Source organism: Dromaius novaehollandiae, chromosome 4, assembly GCF_036370855.1.
Source record: "Dromaius novaehollandiae isolate bDroNov1 chromosome 4, bDroNov1.hap1, whole genome shotgun sequence".
Classification (NCBI taxonomy): domain Eukaryota; kingdom Metazoa; phylum Chordata; class Aves; order Casuariiformes; family Dromaiidae; genus Dromaius; species Dromaius novaehollandiae.
Window position 1 is genome coordinate 58942077 of NC_088101.1, and position 23111 is coordinate 58965187.

The window sequence follows — 23111 nt, forward strand, 5'->3', positions numbered from 1 at the left end:
AAAATACACTGGTCTTAAGTTTCTGCTGGTAACAACAATCTCTGCTAAAGCAGAGAAGAATTCTGAGATGAGGCTCTGTCTTAGCCGAACTCCATTCTTGTTTCTCCCGGAGACTTGCCGTGCGGACAACAGTTAGCAATTTAACATCCTTGTGTCCATTAGCGCATGCGTTAGATTTAACACTCTCATACCTTGCAGAATGGCATGGGCCTCAATTTATTTGAGTGTGTTGAAGATGAACTGAGATTATTGCATTAAGGGTGTTGTATACTTGTCGGGCATTGTTGGCTTGTGAGTGAGCACCTGAGCTCTAGTGTGTATAGTGATGTGGGGGTCATGTTTCCTAAACATGTGTGAAGGTAAATATCTGCATAAATGGCAGCGCAAAGCACCGACTGTAAGCAGTAAGCCAGATTCCTGCCTTCAGTTCGGGATTTGGAAGTGCCCAGGCACCTAAAGTCAGGCAGAGGGAGCACACCCCGAAGTGCAGTGCTGCTACCGCCGTTGAACACCGTGTGTTCCTGCCTGGGCTCTGCCTTCCTGTCCTTCGTGCACCTAGGATTTCCTCTCTAAAGAGATGTGAGTGTGGCAGTTCCGTGGCCCCTCGAGGCCCGGCGGTTGTCGCTCCCCGCTCGCCCCGGGGTCCGCGGGGCGGCTCGCCGGCGGCAGGGCCCGGCCCCTCGGCGGGCAGCCAGGGCCGCGGCGCGGGGGGGAAGGAACGGCCCCGCGCCCCTCTCCTCCCCGCCGCGCATTGGCTGCGGCCGGGCCCGCGGGGTGCCCCCGCGCCGCTCGCCGCCGGCCGCCCCGTCCCGTCCCGTCCCGTCCTGTCGCGGTCAGAGCGCCTCGCCGGGCGCTGCGCTGCAATGGAGCGGCGAGCGGCAACGGCAGCCGCCAGGCGAGGAGGAGGAGGAGGAAGGGAGAGATTAGCGCGGTGCCGGCTGGCGCAGAGGCGCGGCTGAGCGCTCCAGCGGGAGCCCGGGGCCCTGCGGACCGTGCAGAGGGAGAGGCGGAAGGAGCAGAGATGCGGCTGCTCTCGCCGCGCTGCTGAAGCTGCCGGTCGCTCGGCCGGAGGGGAAGCAGGCAGGTCCTTCCTCCCGGCTGCTCTGCGGCGCCGAGGGTGCCTGTGCAGTCCCTCCTCTCGCTTTTATCCCAGCCCCGGAGCAGAAGCCTCCTCCGCCGCCCCCTCTCCCTTCCTGCGCTCTTCCCACCATGAGCGGGGCTGTTTTCACCTTATAAAGATGGCGGTGTGGGATCGCTGCAACCTTTAGACTAATGACTGTCAGAAACATCGCCTCCATCTGTAATATGGTGAGTGCCTGGGGGCAGGCGCGGCGGGCCGGGCCGGGGCGGCGCGGCAGTCCCTCCTGGCTAGGCCCTGCTGGGGCCGGCGGAGGGGCGCCTGGGGGCTCCCCCCGGGGGCGCCGGGCGAAGGGGGCCACTGCATCCCGGCCCCGGCGGCGGGGCAGCTGGGCAGGCTGCGCCGGGACGTGCCCGGGCTGCAGCTCCCTACTGGGCAGCCGCGGTGTCCCGGGGAGTTTTCCCGGCGCGGCGCCGGGAGCGGGACGGGGATGTCGGGCCGGGCGCTCGGTCGGTCCCGAGCGGGGCTGGCCCCGGCCTGGCCCCGGCTGGCACGCGTTGCAGCCGGAGCCGCAGCCTGCCCTTCCTCCTCCTGCCCTTCCTTCTCCCGTCCTAATAATGTTGCGAGAGAACCGTGAAGTTCTGCTCGAAACCACATCACCTCCGTGGCCCCATTTAACCCTCCCAGGCAGGCACCCCGCGGTCTCGTGTGGCCAGGAGCTCCCTGGGTTACACAGGCAATGAGGGCACTTCTTTAGACGTGTGACTTGTTTGGATGCTTTTGGATCCGGATGCTAAGGACCTGTTCTAGGAAATCTTTGCTTTAGAGTTAGCATCAGGGTTTCTCTTGCACTGCATGCCACTCAGAGGACTGCTGTTTGTAAAATACTCCTGAAGCACTTAGCTTTCTTTAATCATAGACTAGGCAATTAGGAAGCAATGAGGAAATGTTAATGTTCTGTTTATGTTGAGACTTTGCCGCTTTCATCCCCAGGAGAAGATGAAAGGACACTTCCTTCACTGTGTGCTTGGGTCTAATTTTAATCTTGACTCTACAAACTGGGAGCGTCTGACATTTTGGATTTTTAAAACTTTTTGGTAAGGGAAGGGAGAGCTCAAAGTATGCCTGTCAAAGGGGTTTATTAATACAGTAAGGCAGTAACAAACTTGTCCAAGGGTGGCCATGAGTGAGTGCTAAGCACCCCAATGCAAACAGAAGAGGAGCTTATTTCCACGCATTTTGTTGTTTTAGTCTGTATTTTTCCCCCTTATTTCCAGGTTCTTCAAGAGCAGCTACATGCAGTTGCCAGCTTCCCTCCATGTGGTGCCCCAGCATGCCCTGTGCTGGCGATGCCACACATACCATTCATCTGCCCTGGAGAATGGAGCCTACCTCTGGGGTAAGGCAACGCACAGCCCCAGAGGCCTGGCTCCTGCGGGGTCAGCAGCAGAGGTCTGGGGGTGGGGGGCACGGACTGTCAGCCTCCTCCCTTTCCACGTCTCCAGGCTCCGACTTCAGTGGGCTTGTTCCTTTGTTTCCTGCACATAGTTCTGACATATACCTCAGTCCTTCCTTTGAAACAACTGCTCTGAGAGGGAGGGCTGGATTTGGGCTTACAGTAAGAAAAACAAATCCAGACTCCTTGGGGTAAAATAACTTGAGTTCTCAGCTTTCTTCACCAACAGTAAGTAGTTTTCTAAACTTTTCATTGTTCTTAATAGATATCAGTCCTGTGAGCCGATGGGCCAAGGATAGTGCAAAGAAAGGTTTAGGAAACAGTACAGTACTGAGGAGAAAACCTGGACTCAAACCTACCTTCCTGTTTAGGCAGGCTCCTGTTTCTATTGCTGATGAATGATAGGTGTGATGTCCTACAAACTGCTCACTAGAGCACCACATGAAGGGGAGCTGGAGACTGTTTGATGGTTGTAAGACATTAACATGGACATAAGGTACTACAGCCTCCCAGATTTCTCTTGCTTTCTTTGGAGAGATGCACTTATATATAGCATACTTCTCCCAAGGGCTGAACCAACCCAGAGCAAAACCAGTGATGTTGTTTTGATGGTCTGCTGCTCTGCCACTGACAGTGTATCTTGCAAAAGTAGCACCTGCGACACTGAGTGGCATGGTGGCATTAAAGGGAAGAATTAAGAGTCTGGCAGAAAAGCTCAAGGCAATTCTGGCTCATGATATCAGTACTGGTGGCAGTGGGTGAAATTGGTTTAACAGCGCCGAGGTTTTAAAGTTATGTATTCCTTGGGCTCTGCACAGTTTGCTTTTAGAGATTTCGTGTTATGCTGGTCACGTTTAGTCTTTTCTGCGTAATGATAGAGACAGGAAGTACTTTTCGGAAGAACAAAGCTGAGATTTTCAGAAAGTTATAGGAATTTAGGGGGCTTTAAGAAAAACACAAACTGTTGTAGTTATTGGTAGCACTGCATCATGGCTCCCCTGTGAATGAGTCCATTTAGATGAGGTGGCGGGCTCTAGCAGACTTGGGCTCAATGGACTCTAGAAGGACCTACGACAGCTCTGCATAAGAATGGGACTTTGGAAGGTTAGAGATATGTGATTATATTTGCATAAAAACTGTATATTTGCAGTGCTAGTTTGATTTAGGGCATCTGCAGAAATCCAGCAAAGATATTAATTGCGAGATCTTGTTCCCATACTACAACTTAGTGCTTGAAGAACTGAACTACTTACAATTGATGACCTAATAAAGAGCTCCTTAATTCTTAGGTAATATAATATATTTTGGTATATAATGCAGCATGATGATTTTTTTTAAGTATTTTAATGTAGTTGAACACAGTAATGAAAAAAATCCTTCTTTTCCTCTTTTTCCTTTTGCTCTCCACTTCCATTTGAGGGTGTTTAGAGAGTTGTTTTTCCTAACCACTTTCCTACCAAAATGGATGATGTCTGGTTGGGGGGGGCGGTTGTTTGTTTGTTTTTTGTGCTGATGTTAAGTGTTTGTCCCCTGCTGAATGCAACATAGATTTTCAGATTTCCTTTCACAGGTTTTCATATATTTTCAGAGGCAGTCCTCTCTTGATGAAGGTTTTTTTTTGTTTGTCTGAGTATTTTCACATCATGGAGGGGAAAAGTTAGATGAAATTTAGCTGGGTAAATATGTCTCAAGGGAGTGTAGCTAGTCAGTGTTAGAGGATGTGTATTTGCTACCTAATTGTCTGCCTGAGGTCTAGTATCTCCGATTGTAATTTTGGTCTCTGGAAGGTGATGGAGATTCAGTATTTTCCAGGAAGAGTCAAAAACCGGTGTAGTGAAGCAAGGGAGAGTTTTTAACATGTTTGCAAAAGAAATACCTTGTACTGTATATTTGCTAGATAAGCTCTCGTATGCTGAGGCTGACACAGTAGGAGCTAGCCAGTAAGAAAAGAGATAAGGTATAAACCTTACACTTGGCACATGATTTGCAATAAAACTTCAAACCCACAACTTCTAGAATTAATCAGCAGAACTCCTTTGTTGTCTTTTCCCACTTTTGTCCCCCTAATTATAACAGCACTATTAATTATTATTCAATGACTTGGTAAGTGAGACCAAAGACCTCATGTTTGTTCTGCTTGCGGAGGGTAGGAGGCACCTCTTCCTGAAGGAATCAGTGGGACTCTGATATGGGCACAGTGGCCACCCTCACTGGAGAGGGAGGACTAGTCCCAGAGGTGCTGCTCTTAATCTGCTTTTCAGACACTGGAAAATTTCACCTACTATGTCTCCACACTAGTCTGGCCACAGAAGGAGGTGTACAACAGGCAATCGTGAGCTTTATCTACTATCAAATCAGGAATGATTCAGTAGATGTGAAGAATCATAGGATGCATTCAGGAAGCACTGCTTTAGGGAGTATCAATACCTGGTGTCATGTAACTCTTGCAGACTCTAGGCAAAAATTAGGGATGTGTTTTTAGCTGCTATACTTGCATTGAAGTCTTCTTTGGTATTGTTTCTGTGACATAGCCCAGATGACTCAAGCACAGAAAGCTGGTTCAAAGGTGGATAGGCACGTTGTCATTTTAAGATTGTTGCTTACTGAAATACGCTGCAATGTGTTTCTCTGTTGATGAGCTCTTGATTGACCCTTGAGCTCAGGATTAAGCTCATGCTGCAGCTGTGGCCTAGGGAATATTACTGTTATGTGCAGTGTATGACATCTGAGTGTTTCAGAATGTACTGATAAATATTTTTACAGAGATGGCTAACAAGCCTGGTGGACCATATTCTTCCTAAATTCCTTTTAATATTCTGCTGAAAACATATATAAATTTCCTCTTTCATAATTCTGTAATAGTATTTCAAATAGTATTTCAAACAATCTGATCTGCACTTCAAAGTACTCTGTTAATTTAATAAACAGTAGATTATAAACACATTCAGATCTCCTCTGATACAAGCTATCATCTCAGATACCTCCCAGTTGCTCCTCATAGTTGTTGTATTGGTGTCCTTTGAATAAAAAGGTGCAGTACAGGAGTTCCTCAGATTAATTTTGTTCTTTATTAATTGGGCTTTCTTGTTGCCCGCTCTTCTCATGGTCTTTATGAGTTTCATAATAATAGGTTATTTTCTTCAGGCTCTAGAACCAGGAGTTATGTGAATACTGGGGAATTTCAGTTCCCATTTTAAAATGAAAACAGGCTTCTAACCATCCTAGAAATTATAGAGAAAAACTTAAAAACCTGAGAGGCTCTACAGTCAGGAAGCAAATAAAAATAACTAATTTTTTTCATGTTATGATTTTAGAGATTCATTACAGGATTTATTTCAATACAGGGGATTGGCAGGATGATTCAAACTCATGGATTTGGAAAATGTTAGATGCTAGAAAATATGAAAATTCTGTTGCTTTAAAAAATAGTCAAATTCTATTTTGTACAATAAAAGTGTTCTTGGAGTACAGAATTTATTACTACAAATTTTAACTAGATTCATTCATATGGACACCCCACAGTGCATATCTCCTCAAAATTTTTAAAACTTCTTCTCAGTAGGAAAGATTGTGGCAGGATTTTACCTGCCAAGAAGATAAGCCAGCTATCTGAAGATATATTTAGAATCATAAAGGAAAATGAATTTTTACATCTGAAAAGATTAGTTGCAGGCAGTTTAAGCAATGCAGTTTTAGAAACATAGTCTCAAGAGTGCATGATTTATATACAACAGACAAGCTAATGTAATGCTGGGAAAACATGGAGAATGTGAAGTCTAATTATTGTAATGTCTTGTGAAGTAATGAGGAACTGGCAAGTACGACTACAAACAGGTACTGGACTAACAAGCAGGAAGTCAGTATTCCATCAAAGGTAAAAAAAAGTTCACAAAAGACACTTTATGTGTCTTTGAATAGAGGAGGATATGCAAACTGGAAAACATCCAAATATATAATTTCCGATGTATAACCTGGGCTAATGAATGGGGCTTGCATGAATACTTTGTTTATGGCTGAAGTGATTACCGTGTACCCCTAGCTGGTTAGAAGATGGCAAGCACGATAGGACAATACGCAATACCATGCAAAGAACTTTGTTTCCTTTAGATGCGTGGAGTCTTTGACTTCAAGTTGATGAATTAAGAGCAGATGAGTGTTGTGCTAAATACCTTCATAAAGGAACCTCTTAATTACAGCTGCACAAGGCTGAGTGAGTCTGCTTTGTGGAAGAGATGGAATTGGAAGCAGACGCTGGAGCTTGTTTGTGGGAGGTGAGGCCCTTATGGGCCTGAAGAGCCACCAGAGTGTAGATCATGGCCAGTGGGAGAAGCAGTCAGCAAAGTTCCTTCTGCTGATCTTCATTTAGCCTCAAGGAACTGTCCTTGGCTGGCTGTTTGGTGGATGCATTTCTGGTGAAATTGTGTACGTTTATGTACATTATGTACACTTAACACCACAATATCTTGGTACTGCTGGGGAAAAAATGGCCTTGCATCTCCACCACCAGGGCTCAATTATGAATATGTTCCTGGTATGCTCAGTCTTTGCAGAGAAGGCTGCCATGCTGACAGTTTCAAGCTAGTCATTATTGGGTGTTGTATGTTGTGGTTATTTTATTTGATTTCACAATTAATGACCTAATAATGGTTGCATCTAAAATCTCCTGAGACAGTACTGATTGTGGTGGTCTCAAGACCAAATTCCCTGACTGTCCATTGAAGTTCCTTTGATAAACCATAGAGTCATTAAAGGAAAAAAAAAGAAACAGAACTGGGGTGCACCTCCACAAATCATCTACCTTGACAGAAGCAATTAAACCTATGTTTTTTCTGACATGTGTCTAACTTAAAGACTTCCGTTGGTGCTGATTTCAACATCTCTCTAGGTGGTCTAACCAATGTTTCAATGTCCTTATAACTGGAAAGTTTCCTGATGTCTTTTCTAAATCTACCTTGCTGTAGTTTGAGCTTCCTACTTCTCATGCCATTCACGCTTCAGATGGAGAACAGACTAGTTCCTTCCTTTCTTTAACAAACTTTATATACTTGAAAATGTTCTCATGCCTCCCCTCAATCTTTTCTGCCTTATGCAAAACAACCCTGTTCAGCCCTTTTCTACGGGTCATTTTTCTCCACAGTTCGTTTCTTCATGCCTTCTTTCGGACTGTCTTTTCCTTGAAGCCTAGCACCCAAACCTGGACACAAGGTCCTGCCTGAAGTCTTACCAGTCAGAGGTTAAACAGGAAAGTTACTTTAAGCACTCTGCAGACTGCTCTCTCTAAGAAGTTTATTATGTTGTCTGCATTTTCTTTGACATAGCACTGTATGGTTGATGCTTTTTCAACTCATAAACCACTATGGTCTCCAGCCTTTTATTTATTTATTTATTTTTTAAAAAACTGCTATCTTAGTCAGATGTTTCCCATTCTGTATATGTACAGCTGATTCTTCTCTTTATGTGCAGAATCTTGCATTTATCTTGACTGAATTTCAACAATTTTTAGAGCATTTGTCTAGTATGTCAAAGATCATTTTGAATTCTAAGTCTGTTCTCCAACAGCCCTCACAATTCTTATTATCTTTAGATTTAATGAAGATAATCAATCTTTTATCCTCCAGGTTATTAAAGAGTGCTCCAGCTGGTGCAGCCATGATGGAGTCTAGAAGGTGCCCTGCCCTTAGAATGCTCTGAGGTACCACATATGTAGTCTGGCTGGCTCAGTAAAAAATGCTATCGAAGAAATGATATTCTGCAAGCAAACTTCAGTCTCTTTCACTTGTGAGGCCATCCTGAGATTATGTGTTCTGAAGAAGGAAATTGGTCAAAAGAGAATGTAATTGCTACTTGTTCCAGCTAAGGCTTGGATGCCACTAATCTAAGAACAGCTAATTTGGGAATGGAGACAGGCTATTGGGTGAATATTGAGTTTTGGTTTGGTAATAATCACATAAACTTAAAAGTCAGTATTTTAAAAAATTATCCATGAATTTAGATGCTGAACTTGTAACACTTCACTAGAACCTTGTTTCCGATATGTGGTTTCTTAGTGCTTTCAGAAAATCAAGTTTTTAAAGTTATATAAAATTGAGTGCCTTAAAATCTTGCACAAAGTGCTGAAGTGATTCAGGATTTTAGACATCTCAGTTTTCATCCGTTTCTTGGTAACAACACAGTGAAAGAGCTGAAGTTATTTATGGTATATGCATCTGTGATTAGAGATAGTTCAGTGCATCCAGCAAAAACCAAGTTAGACATCTCCTTGCAAGCTCTTAGAATTTGTCATAATGATCAGAACACTCTTTGGAGAAATGCACAAAGATAATTCATTTAGATACATTGTTTTAAATCACCTTTCTTTAAGAAATATGATGATACAGTGGTATTTAGATTGTCAATATGCTTTTACTATCTGCTATGATCCCCTCTATTTTTATAGCACCCTCTCTTCCATCTTTTATTTTGTGGGAACAAGAACCCCAAGAAGCTCTGTTGGAGGAAGACTAAAACATTTCTTTGTATGGAAAAGCTCATTTGGCAAAATGAAATCATCTTGTGGAACTTACGTTTTCATGAAACTTTAAAAATTACAGAAACATTTCAATCTTGACATTTATCTTCTATGAATTTGGAAGGAGCCTATGTAGCTTTTCTTAAATAAATGGCTCTGTAAGGTTTAGATTATTCCCCACACACACATTATTTAGCAAAAGAATGTATCATTGTCACCTTTATTGTCATCACAATTTAGGATGTCGGTTTAAAGAGATGTATTTCAAAACGTGTATGTTGATCTTAGAAATGCTAGTCCTTATAAAATCCTTCTAGAATCAGTGGAAAGAGAGAGGTCAAACTTTTTCAGGGGACTGTTCAGGCTGACTGAAACAGGAACATGTTTTTAATTGCATTGTGGAGACTTTTTCTTTCTCTCCAAACTACAGTGAATATCTTCCTCGAGCTAAAATTGGCTTTTGTCTCCCAAAATTTGAGATTTTTTTTTTAAATAGGGCAGAGTGTCTTTGTTTTGTGGAGAGCTGAGATGCTTGATATGAATTCCAGCTTGCCCTTGTTCAGCTGGAATAGCTGGTTCAGCTATTCCAACCCCTGTGAAAGCTGAGGTTGTCCCTGAGAGGTGGGGGTCCACCAGGAAAGACAGGTGATGTGTCTGTTGAAAACACTTGCACCTCTGTAGCGCGATATGGTATCTCTTGCTGTTTTCTTACTCTCTTTTTCTTCATGTTGCTTCTGGGAGCTGAGTTTGAATTTTATTTAAAGTTGCTTCCTCTCCTTCCAGTTATCCATCACTGCCATTTGTTGGCCAGGAGGCCTGCCACATCCTTCTCTATCTCCCTTTTCCCTTCGCTCCCATATGCTGTGTCTTCCAAAATTCTGAAACTCAGGCTGCCTGGCCCTGAAGCCATTTCTATTTTTATTCTAGGTTCTTTTCTAGCAGCCCTAACATCACCCTTATTTTGTTTTAAGTTTTCATTTTCTCCCTCCAGGAAACAACTCTATTTCTAGCACATTGCTCTCACTTTCCTTGAATACTAAGACAAAAATATCTAGTTTGCAGCTGTATATGGTCTGAAGCCCTTCTTTGTGGACCTGCCATCTCCTTTCACTCATCAGTTGCTCTTTATATATTTATTAAATCTCTGTTTTCACAGTTCAATTTTGCATGTGTCTTCTCTTATATTTTTTAGCTTTTATTGTGATGACATGTCTTTGCTGTTTCCTGTTTTCTATTTTATTGTTTGATAGTCACTCATACTGTGTTTCTGTTTATTGGGAGAATACCTGTTTGATAGGTTTTCCACAGATGACTTAGGAAACCTTCTCATTTCTTTACTGGACTCATTTATTTTAAACCAAGCGCTTTGTCCTTTCTCATGCCATGACTAGAGCTACCCTCTCTTCTAGATCATTGATGAAGAAGTCAGACCAAACCTAACAGACATATTTTTCGATATCTCACTACAAACCTACTTTTTGGCACTGTACCGGTGGGAACATATGTGGAAAGTGTCTCTACATATGGCGGATCCAAACCTTTTTTTCCAAGTATGTCAGCTAATTGACCTTTTCTGTAACCACCTGGACTGCATCATTGAAAAGCCACAATACCTTGCGTCTTGAAGACAGGAGGCTAGTTATTCTCCCCAAAGCACATGTAAAATTTGCAATAACTAAATAATGCTGTAATTTAAAGAAATTTATGACCGAAATAGGAGACAATATAACAGCTACAAAAGGTTTCCACAGTTCTCCTTGTTTGTTCCATATTTGCAGATGAACAAGACAACTCGCCTTGTCCAATACAATTTATATTCTTATCTGATTTAATGATCTTATCTGTTGACTTTTTTCCTGCACTGTTGTTTTGTTTACATGCTAAAGTGCAAAGGAACAGGAGTTTTTTACTTAACCTTTTTCATTTGGTGCAAAGCACAACTTAAATTCTTCATTACTTTATCAGAAATTTCAGTTGAAATGAATTCTGTTTGACCTGTCCATAAGAAGTCCTAGAGAAAAATAATTAGAGGAAAAAATCCAGGTCACATGGCCTGAACGCTTATTGGAATGATGATATGGTGGAAGTCCTGGTTTAGTCCAAATTGTGCCAAACTTGGCTAAGTCTCCAGCTGTCTATCTTTGCCATTTTATAAGAGTATGTTAAAAGAAATACTAAAGATTAAATCCTGATTGTTGAATTTAATGGCAAAAGTTCAAAGAAATCAAAGATCACTAACACTACAGAATATGTTGTAGGAGGAGTTTCCATGTTCTCGTTCCCATGCGGTCTGGCCACTGCAGTCACTTGTTGCATTTCCTTCATTAACCTCTTCTTTTAAGAAGCAGCTGTGCTTCTTTATTATCTCTCTACAGAGGTGTGAATTTCACAGTCCCAGATTCCAGTTTATTTAATTACATCTCTGGGCTCTGCTTAGTTCAGGGTCTGTGGCTGTCCTGCAACTCCTGCTTTTTTTTTTTTTTTTCTTTAATGAAACTACAATAGATTTCGCAGTGGTAGGATATTTCTTCTAGCTGAAGCACAGGATCATTTTAAAAACATAGAAAAAGGATTGTATTAAAAATGTTCGAGCAGGTTTTTACTAGCAGAAGAGATCAAAATCCCTTGCTGGGAGTGGGAACAAGGACAAACTTGTTTAAAACTATGTTAAATAGTCATGGTTGATTGTAGTTGTAGATTAACCACAACAGGCTAACGTGTTTTTCCTATTTTATGTGGTCAGCTGAACTGAGTTCTGAATCATCTTTACCACATCTCTAACATTTTTTCCTCCAGTTTAAACCTGGTTTGGGTGTATAATTTCCAGTATACTTTGGCTGTAAAATTTCCAAACATGCTCCTTGTGCCCTCATGTCAACAGCTTCATGAAGAGCCTTTCTATGCAAAACAGGTAATATATGCATAAATTAATGCAGTGTGGCATGGTTTGGGTTTTCTAAATAGTCCGCCTAGATTTTTTGTTTTACCCAGGTAAGAAATATATCCTACTTTGAAACAGCAGGTTGCTATGCTTCTTCCCTATATTCCTGTTCCACTTTTTCCTATAAATTCAACAGTATCTTTTTGGACGCCTTAAAATAAGCCAGACTGAGATACCTTGATATAAGAAGGTAAAACTAGTAATGTCAATGGGAGTTATGTCGGCTTACCCAAAGGCTGAATTTTAGCCTCACTGTTCCACTGGGGAACTGATACACACTGCTTTGTTGTGTAGTTGCAACAGCCAGTGCCTGGTTTTGGACTGGAAGGTATAGCTCTATGATGAGCTCTTACTAATCATATGCTGTTTTAATAGCATGTCCTTTGGAAACTTAATTGCAAAGTATAGATGTTATTTTTAGATTCCATGTTGAAAAACAATTGCAGTCCTGAATTTTAGATGACAATTATCTAGATAGTGCACATCATGGATTTATTTGGCTTTCAGTAGTAATTTCATCGGGTAAATCCTGATTTTTGTTATTTCTCATAATATAGAGAGGGAAATTTAAATGCTAGGAAAGATTCGTCAAAACCATCTGGCATCCTCTCGAGTAAGAAACCCTGGCCCTGCAGAAAGGCAAATGGGCAATGAAGAAGTAATTAATTAGCAGAGCACTTGCCTTCTGCTAGTCTAACCTCATACTCTAACTTACAGGTCACAAAAAAGTAGAATGTTACTTTCTAGAAACATTATTTCTCATGAATTCCAGAGGGAGAATTTTTGTTAGTATGGAAAAGAATTTCCTGCAAAACTGAAGAACAACCCACTTCATTCTTATTTTAGGGAACTTGATTTTAACACTAAACATATGTTGCAAGAAAATCTTTGCTTTGATCTGAGTGCTATACAATGAGTATTAATATGAAGATGGTTTTCTGCACAAGTTTCAGTAGTTTTCTGTATTCATATTTTTCTTTCATCAGCCAAGGTTTTGAGAGTAACAGTGGCAGTTTACTTCACTGCTCATATCAGATAGGCAATGTCTATCAGTTTCTTCCCTCTCAGAAAGTCAGCTGAGCTGCTGAATTTGTGCATCTTTGGGAAGGCTGTCTCTCCGAGCAAAGAAGCTAATCTTCATTCGGAGCTTACATAATTATGACATTGCCACCTCTGTTGAAATATAGCCCATAATTGCTTTGTGTGGATCGTTCCTTTTTATGAGTTCCTTACTGAGGGTCAGCAGAAGTCAATAAGGATGCACAGTGCATCCCTTAAGCTTTGCTTCTGAGCTCTACTAAGTTACCTGCAACGTGGAGACTTGTGCAGATAAGCTACTTGGGTCTCGAGTGGAACACCTGGGAAATCATGTATACTCGGGCTGAGGAATGAGCTGTGTATCTGCAAGAGAAAGAGAGAGACTGGCAGCAGATCTGAGAAGGGGATGTGAAATACAAAATCTTTGGAACTTTTTTGGAAGCTGCCAACCTGAAGGGAGCTGTTTTGCTTTCAAGGCTTGCAAATTCTCCAAGAGCACCTGTGCTGATTTTCACACTGCTGATTCTGTTGACTAAAATCAGCTTCTTTTGATGAGTTGACATGAAATAATAATCTAGTATAGCAAGCAGCGCTGATGGTAGGTGCGGTAAGGAAATACAAATCAGGCTTTGGAGAGAGGATGGGGAAGGAACATCAGAACTACTGAATTTGATTAGCAGCAAGTTTGAAAATTTTGGCTGATGAGCTCCCTAGGCCAATGTTACATTGAATAAATCTCAAGAACAGAGGAAATCTCAGAGTATTAGGGGAAAAAATGTTTTGTAGACATTTTTTGTGCATAGAAGTCAGACACATTTACCTGTGTAAATGCAATTTGACCTCACCCTTATACAAAACTACAGAAAAGATGGTACAGCTGATAAATAGCAAAAAGATAATGATATTTTTTTTATATGTTGGCATGTTTACAGTGGCATTTTACATGTTTTTGAGAAAACAGATGTGTCAGCCAAACTGTGCTGCTCTTGAGGAAATTAGAACATGTGATGGAAATTGTTAAGGCATAGTATATTAATGCTTCATACGGAAAAGCGTGGTCAGTAAAGAAATTACAGTGTATGATGTCAGTAAAGCAATTATGCAGATTAAAAATAGACTAATTGGTAGGTCTTGAGTAATTATACATAGGGAATACCCATCCAACTGGAGCATTTTAGTGAGGTGCTATAGGGATCTTGTATGCTTAAAGACTGATTAGGAGTGATGACACTGGCATTGGCAGCAGTGTAGCCTGCTTGCTTGATAATCTAAACTTGTTTAAAATGGACATTTTAATACAGCAAAGGTAACTCATGCGCCACTAGAGACTGCACTTACAGACAGCTGTGAAAGCAACTTCGCTATTAGAATGAAGGTACAGCCGAGCGTGCCACACAGTGGCAACACAGTGACTGAGAGATGTAGCAGTGCTTGGACTTGTGTACTCTTTGATGTTGGATACAGCAAAACAGAAAGTATGTTATGCTTCTTTTTAACATTTGTGATGCCATTGCCAGAACTGGGTGCTGTTTTGAAGTTCATATGATGTTAAAAATGGCTGGTGAATTAGAAGGGGTTCAGAGGAGTTTCAGTGATGCTTAGAAAACCTGCCTTACATCTAGAAACGGTTGATCCAAGATAAGTTTAAGGGATTTGCGTAAGATCAACACGTATCTTTATGAGACAAGAGAGTAATGGGATCCAGCTGTTCATGTACGAAGTAAAAATAAGGGGGAGGCTCCTGGGGGGAGAACCGCTGTTGTTGTGACCTGTTCACTTCAAGTCAACCATTACTAGAGTGCCTAGGTCAGGCCAGCTGCTCCACTGCCTAGAACTGCAAATATTTTTGTTGGCTTGTATGAATGTCATGCTTGCCCATTAGTAAGACAGAGTTAGCTTAGCTAATTGTAGCTGAAAGGAAAATGTACATTTCTATCTTGATGCTGTCCATGACTTTATTTTAGAATCCTAATTTAAAATGGAGACTAACAAGATTCTTCCCTCTTTTTTTAGGGCACCAATGCCTCTGCTCTGGAAAAAGACATTGGTCCAGAGCAGTTTCCAATCAATGAGCACTATTTTGGATTGGTCAATGTAAGTACCATTTTCGTCAGGCAAACCACATACAGAACTACAGTTTTGGTGTTACTTTAACTTTGCTTCCTTCCCCCCCCCCCCCCCCCCATCCCTCTCTAAGGCTTTGGTTTGAAAAAGTGCTGCTCATGTTCCAATTTTAGGCAAAATGGATTGCAAAACTATATCAGATGTTTGAAGATAGCTTCATACCCCACAGTGTAAACAGCTTACTGCTCTATTAATGTTGTTAGTGGTTAGAACTTAGACTTCAGTGAAGTTAAAAGTCTATTTTAGCCATAAAATGTGAGGGACAGTCTTTTTCTTAATTTTTAGTAGGAAGTGATGGAGGTGCACATTTAAATACAACAATCTGCATCATGGGCTCTCTCAGGAGTAGCTTTTTTATATAACTGAAGAGAAAATGAGTGAAAGGACTGTTTAATCACTTTTTTACTCTCACATAAATTAAACTGAGATAGTACTTCTTCCCATTGGAAACATTAGTCATTCTGCTACTGAGCAATAAGATGGAGCCCAACAAGAACATATCAGTATATGGAAACAAGTTTCAGAGAGACTCACTCCAATAAATGTATTTCTTACTAATGGAAACTTTTACTTTATATCCTACTTAATTTATAGAACCTTATTTTTTTTCTGTGTAAGTGTCAAGGGAGAGTGTGGAAATATATTCCTACAGCAGCTGCATGGTAAAATGGCTGGTATGTGACAGGGACACAGAAGCTGGAAGTTGAATGAAGCAGCTTGTTGTATTATGATGCACAGGGATTAAGACTATTTTCACTTTTATGTGGCAGTTTGGGAACACCTGCTACTGTAACTCCGTGCTGCAGGCTTTGTATTTTTGCCGGCCGTTTCGGGAAAATGTGTTGTCATACAAGGCCCAACAGAAAAAGAAGGAAAATCTCTTGACTTGCCTGGCAGATCTTTTCCACAGTATTGCTACTCAGAAGAAGAAAGTTGGAGTTATTCCACCAAAGAAGTTCATATCAAGGTTACGAAAAGAGAATGGTACGTGCAAAATCAGAATCCTTTTAGAAATTCACTAATTGGTCAGGAAATTTTGGGCAGAGTGGTCATATTAATCAGATTATTCACCTTAAATTTGTGAATTGTTTTTAGTACCATCTGGTTTTACATAATAACATTTCAGTATCTGGGTATGTAGTATTATGCTTGAAATAAGCATACCAGATTTGGTAAGTTCCCTGAGGTGTGTGGTTTGTTTAATGATGTTTTCACAGCTTGGTGGGACAGACAGCACTAAGCAGTGAGCTAGGGGTGGGAACAGGGTGGCATCTGCACATTCTGCCTTGTTTTTTTATTATTTTTTGTAAAGTATGACAGAGAGAGACATTGTGGGCAGTGGGCAGTGTGGAAGCAGTGTCACCTAGGAGGGCTACAGACACAACTAGTCCAAAACATCCTGAAGGATAGGCAAGTGTGTTCAGTGTACTACATGTCAGCTAGTTCTCGTGTTCTTAGTAATGGCACAGTCTAACTTTTTGAAGCATCGGGCCCTTTTTGAGCATTAAGTTAGCAACAGCGTATGTCTGATTTTGTAGGATTCCTTTTTAAGGAATGTGAGGAACATCTTGAAATAAGGAAGCCTGCCACACAGTTCGATTTTGGCCTGGGTTCATGTCAGTGTGGGTGGTGTGCTTAGAAACAAGGGAGCTTTGAACAAAGAGACAAAGTATGAGTCGAACACCTGGAATAAATTGCTTCCTGGTGACAGCATATAAATGGGCAGACTGTTCATTCCAGAGGAGGCAATTGAAAGTGTGACAAAGTTAACTCTGAGTCATCTAGTGATAAATGCCCCTACACTGTTGGGAATCACTTTTAGGGCCTACCTCTTATGTTCTCAGCTTTTTTAAATTAGGGCCAGACTCACTGTGGGTTGACTTGCTTATGTGTCCAGGCTAGACACTGCAAAGCCAAAGAGTCTGTGCAATAATATTTTCTGAGGAAATCCATATGGGCTTTTTCAGGAGCAGAGGGATAAAAGTACACAGTTACTGGGAATGAAAATTCTTTTTTTCCTCAACACAGTGGGAAATTAAGCTTTCTGTAGAGAAAAAGTCTGTACTACTTCACCATTGAGATATTTTTCTGCGCCTTCTGCAAGCATTTCCTATTGAAGACGACAAGTCTGTGCTCATCAGACTTGTGTGTGGAAAATGAGCTTTTTCAGATGGTGTTATTATTATATGTCAGTGTCCAACGCCTTCCATTTCCTCAGCCGAGTGTCTTACTGTCCAAACTCAGTTATGTTCTTAAGTGTCTGAGTAACTTGGAATATATAGGTGGGAGTCAGTGTTGCCTAAAGTTAGGCATCTAGTCTAAGGAATTCATTTAGGTTCCCTCTGTAATCATTAGATTTCTCACACCTATCGTAGGCACAGATAGTTGATTGGGATGAGTCACCCTTGTGCTTTTTTCATCAACTGTAGTGGGAGCCTACAAACTAGCTCCAAAGAAAAGCCTAGCCTTTTAGACAGCTAAAGGTAGGTGAGATGAAGCCTTCCCTCAAAGTAGCTTCACTGAAGTCAACATGACTGCAAAATTGCTTTTTTTTGGTATGATTTTAATTACTTTGCTGAGCAAGGCCCAGTACATGTATTTGGAAAGAAATAATGAATTTAGTTTGCTTTCTTGAAGGAAAGGATATACTCAGCTTTAGAAATCTTGACTCTCTTCGCAGATCTCTTTGACAACTACATGCAGCAGGATGCGCACGAGTTTTTAAATTACTTGCTGAACACCATCGCAGACATTTTGCAGGAAGAGAAGAAACAGGAAAAGCAAAATGGAAAACTGAAAAATGGCAACATGAATGAAGCTGAAGAGAACAATAAACAAGAACTCACCTGGGTGCATGAGATTTTTCAGGGAACACTGACTAACGAAACTAGATGTTTGAACTGTGAAACCGTAAGCATTGCAATAGTTGGGTTTTTTGGGTTTTGCCCATTAATAGGTAGATACATTATATATATATAAATATGTGAATCTTTTCAGACATCTGAGAATTGTGGATATTCCTGTAGACTTTACTTCTTGAAGTGAGTATATCCTTTTCTAAAAATACATTCTTCTAAGCATTACTTGGCTAACTTATGCCAAGTCTTGCTGTCCTAATACATATCTCTACAGTTAAAACCCTTGTTAGTTAATTAATACCCCACCTTTTTACTGTAACTTCAGGAAAAGATATTTGAATCATTATTGCATGAGTCAGGGATAGTCATATAACTCTCAAGTGAAAATTTAAGATGAATTTGTGTTAATTCATTCCTAAAATGTGATTGACATACCACAGGTTTGTTATTAACAAACCATATGTTTTTTTCATCTTCCTAATATTTTAAAAAGGATGCTGTCAGCTTGAAGTCTCTTATGTTTGAAGTATGAGTAAAAAGTAGTCGTAATTAGTAAATCTGACTGTAAGTCCCCTATCAATTTCTATGGTTTTCAATTGAATCCTCCTATTTCAAAAAAAAAAAAAAAAAAAGAAAAAGAAAAAGAAAGTTTCTCTCTGTTAGGCTTTTATGTGAAAGACCAACACAGACAGGAAAAACCTGTCTTTCAGGGAGAACAGTGAAACTGACTTTGCAAAAAGAATGGAATTCACCTCACCTAACCTTTGCTATGTAAAAGGTTGGTGTCAAGGATGAACTGGCTATCTCAGCTCCTTCTGTTGACGATGGAGATTGCAAAGGACCTGCAGCAGGAAGCTTTCTCCATCTGTCTTAGGCTGGCTCATGATACAGTTTTCAGCAGTATCAGGTATTCTGTTTGCTCCGTGCAACTTGTTCTTGTTCCATGATGCTGCTGTCCTTGCATTGTGCTGTGGCAATTATTTGTGCAGCAGTGCTGTGAATTGGGCTAGCAAACTTATCTGGCCTAAGAGTGGTGCGTGTTTTTAACTGAGACCAAAGACTTCATCTAAAGAAAACACAACTTTAAAATACCTGCATTAAGATGGAAGGAAGTGTTCAGAGAAGGCATCTTAAGACAGCAAATTGAGATTAAATGCCTAACTTTAGAAAGCTGAAGTTAGGTGAGATGACTCCTACCCAGGTCCTACCAAATGCTTAAAAGAGCCTACTCTGATGTTTGTAATCATGAAGAATAGCACTGTAGTCCAACAAAAAGATAAGACTTCTTGGGGTTTTGGATGGGGAGGAGAGAGATACAGCAATAGTCAGCACTAGAAAAGGGATTGGACCAAGTTTAGAACAACATTGTTGAAATGAAAACATGAGAGAGAGAGATCAAAAATTATTTCTGTAATCTTTTTCAATTATAAAAGACCTATTTTTCATAGTTAAAATAGATGAAAGGGTAGAATTGTTTTTTTAGCTGACAAGCTTTTTTAAACAAATGTGGTCTAATTTTAAATTAATATCCAGTGTTTACTCAGGCAAACTGTACTGCAGGCAGGATGTGTCCTTGTGTAAAATCAAAACCACACAATATCCTATTTGTAAATCAAAGTGACTAAGCTTTTATGGAAAAAACATTGCTAAGTACTGCTGCTGTAGGAAGGCTTGTCTGTAACTTCCTTTGAATGCAGAAATACTATGTTCAGTATATTTTTCTAGTTTGTACTATTTTTATTGTATTTATTTTCTCTTGAAACCTTTGGGAAACAGTAAAATGGATTAAAAGGTGTTCCTTTGCTAAAGTTTAAATATATAGTGCATGAAGAATCACTTAGATCCTAGCAGTTCTTATTCCCACTTACAAAGAATGCAGCTGGAATTCAGTTTTCTGGTTACCTTTAGTATGGTCTGTATTATTCTAGCTCCAACCTGGTCATCTTCCCCTTTCAGTAGATGTTTTATACTCTGCTTGCTGAAATAAATAACAAAATTCCTAACCTCCTCGTGATACTCAGATGAAGCATTATACTTCGCCAAAGACTTAGTATTTAACCTCTTTCTTGATACACACTACACCCAATAGTACTTACTCTGCTCTTTGGTTCCAGCAGTAGAGACACAATGTTCTGTGAGGCTTTGTTGCTCTATCTTTGAATTCTAGCTGTATGTTTATACTGCAGGTGACTGCTGCCAGTTTTGTGGTTTCCTGTGCTCTTCGGGTAGACTCATGTCTCAGAGAAGATTTTGCCTGAAGAGTTGCTGTTCATTTTATTCAGATGTACTTTATACCTCTGTACACCTTTGATAATATCAAACTTCATCCTAGATTCGGAGGGCTACATTCACTGCGTTTATAGGTTCCCTGGTGTAATGCAAAGATGAGCTCAGTATAGTGCAGAACTTCCATATCCCTAGAATTTGAGAAATCTAAGCATGAGTGATGTGGGTCAGGTCCAACATGGACATGGATCAAAGTCAGAACAATGGATTCAACCCCGCACTGAAGATCTTGATTTGAATTTTGCTATCCTGTTTTCTGGTTATCCTAAGGAAATGCAGGCACAGCTGGCAAAATATGGAGTGTTCATTTAATGTTGCTCTGAGTTTTACAAACAGAATTGGTTGTTATGAATATGACCTAGTTCAGGTGCAGTAATTCCACTACAGTTTCTGTGATCTGAAAAAGACATGAGGGCTTTTCTACATCTTAAGGGCCTTCTTGAATTATCTTTATAGATAAGGGGGAAAGCACTGAATTTTAGAATTCAGTTGATAACCTGTCCTAATTCAATCTTTAATCTACAAAAAAAAGTGATTAGATACTAAAGAAGCATTAGTATTGTGTATGATTTGAGATGACCCAAAATGGATCTTTGTTTCACTTGCAGTACCTTTCTGGATCTATTTATGTCTGCCATCCCTGAAAAAGTCATACCTGAGATTGATTGGTGGGAGGTCCCAAACAAAACCAAAGGCCAGAATGTCTTTGAATTTTGGAGAAGCCTGAGCTCAGAGTTTCTGACTGTCTCTATAAATTGTTAAACTACAGCTATTCTGAATTGACATTACAAAGATTTCTCTAATTCTGAATCTCATCATTGCCATAAAAGACTGAAGCTCTTTAAGGAGGTGACCTGCAAGGGACACAAGTAGGATTTTAAGAATTGTTGTCTTTCCAGTTTGCAACAAATTGATTTAGTTTCATAATTCTCCCTGCAAGAGAATTCTTAAGAAAAATGTTTTGGCTCAGTTGAAACATTACAACAATTATGTGTTTGAATGGCTTTTTATATTTACTTCACCTTCTGCAAAATTAAACATTCTAAGTGGAAGGTCATTTTCAAGGCAAAAATCAAGACCCGTTGTTCTGAAAGTGGAAAAAAACCACTTTGTCAGAAGTTTTCCCCTCTTATTCCTTCTGATCAAAACATTGGCAAAATCAAAATGTTTTTGTAAAATATCATCACTTTGCCATTTTTTATCTTTAATCTTTTGTTTAGCCTGGTCAGAATGATTGACCAGCAACAACATTCAATGAGGAAATGCAGCTGTGTCAACCAGAAATACAAAGCCTACCTTCTGACTGCTCATTGAAGAGAAAACATAATATGTGGTTGAATATGACATTTCTCAACAGATGCCTACCCTGGAACATATCTTCATTGTGTTCTTAGTAGTGGAAATAATTATGTGAGGAAAAACTGTGCTTCTATAATGTAATACATGGAGTAATAAAGTTCCAGTAAAATAAGGAACTGAGCTGAATAAACACAGAACTATGTTGCATAACAAGGAAACATACGTACTGCATCCGTCGCAGCTAATTTAGGGGATGATAATTGTCCTATTCATTCACACCAAGATAGTGTGTGCCTGATCATATATTTTTAAAAAGCTCAGTTTCCTATGTTGTGGTACAGTATCAGCTTAGCTTAAACTGGCAGAAGTATTCATAAGCTATCAGTTTCAAGCTCATCCCAGGACATGAGCTTTAGGACAATTTATAAAAGAAAGAGAGATGAAGCATTCACTCCTTACATGTAAAAGCAGGTATTTTTCACTTTGCTGCTTCTTGCATAAGAACATAAAGGTCCCAAAGGAGCTGAAAACCAGCTCTTCCAAAAGGAAGGTGTGGAAAAGTCATGTTTATTTAGTGAACAGCAAACTGCAGTCACAGGGCCATGGTTGATGGGTTTTGATAAGTGGAACAATCAGAAGTTAAATGATATGAAAGCTGGATTGATAGGGCTTCTGACATGACAGGATGGATATGGTAACACTGAGCTAGACTTTTTTTTAAAAGCATTGAAATGAGTTATGTTTGTGTAATATATTTCTGCAGAAATTGTTCCATACTTAACTTTTTCACACAGATATCAACAGCATTTAGATGTATGACTTTTTACTAAGTCTCTGTTTTACATGTATATTTTTTGCTACAGGTTAGTAGCAAAGATGAAGATTTTCTTGACCTTTCTGTTGATGTGGAGCAGAACACATCAATTACACACTGTCTAAGGTAAATGAATGCATCTCTTGTGCCGATACTTCTATCTGACTTTGTCAAATTTTCATAGTCTAGTAGACACAGAAAAGAGAAGTTGAATAGCGTTATATATTTGAGCTTTTCCTAAGCAGAAGAAAAAGACAGTACAATGTATTTTGTCCTCAAATGGCAAAATGTGCATTAATGCACTTTGTTTTACCCACTTCCTCTTTCAATGTGTGTATTTGAGAGAAAAGAAAAAGAATCCCTTCTTGGGGAAAATAATTGATCACCTTTTCACCTGGAAGAATTGCTGTAGAATAAGAATTGGCTTCAAAGGGATTTAAGTGTGCTTATCTCTAAGCTTCTACTCAAGTGCTTTGTTGATTAGGACTTATGCACATATTAAAAGTTAAGTGTGTGCTTTGCAGAATAAGGGCCAGAGTCCCTAGAGGACAAAAGATTTCAAAAGTGTACTTTTTCACCATGTAAGCTTCTTATTCTGTGTCTCATCCGAAAATTACAGGGAGAATACTTATCTGAAGTTTCAGTTCTGTTCTTAGTACACTCTTAGCTATTAAAAAAATGCTTCAGACATCAGAAAAATTTTAAAATT

The 23111-nt window shown here is 40.3% G+C and overlaps 1 protein-coding gene across 6 annotated transcripts in view; it reads left to right on the forward strand.

Annotated features, from left to right (window-relative positions):
- The first annotated feature begins 560 nt into the window (after positions 1 to 560).
- The window catches only part of USP46 (ubiquitin specific peptidase 46), a 33932-nt gene continuing 11381 nt past the window's right edge, over positions 561 to 23111 (forward strand). For 2 of the 6 annotated variants that reach the window (XR_010389068.1, XM_026093652.2), the window contains exons 1-6: positions 704 to 1308; positions 2356 to 2477; positions 15035 to 15115; positions 15916 to 16129; positions 17826 to 18055; positions 22452 to 22528. Coding sequence is in view for 5 of the 6 variants with exons in the window: in XM_026093652.2 (XP_025949437.1) it covers positions 2397 to 2477; positions 15035 to 15115; positions 15916 to 16129; positions 17826 to 18055; positions 22452 to 22528 (683 nt within the window). In the remaining variant the exon portion in view is untranslated. Of the gene's footprint in view, positions 580 to 703; positions 1309 to 2071; positions 2176 to 2355; positions 2478 to 11837; positions 11954 to 15034; positions 15116 to 15915; positions 16130 to 17825; positions 18056 to 22451; positions 22529 to 23111 lie in introns of those variants that run through there. The other 4 variants (XM_064511160.1, XM_064511161.1, XM_026093654.2 and 1 more) reach the window with 4 other exon arrangements.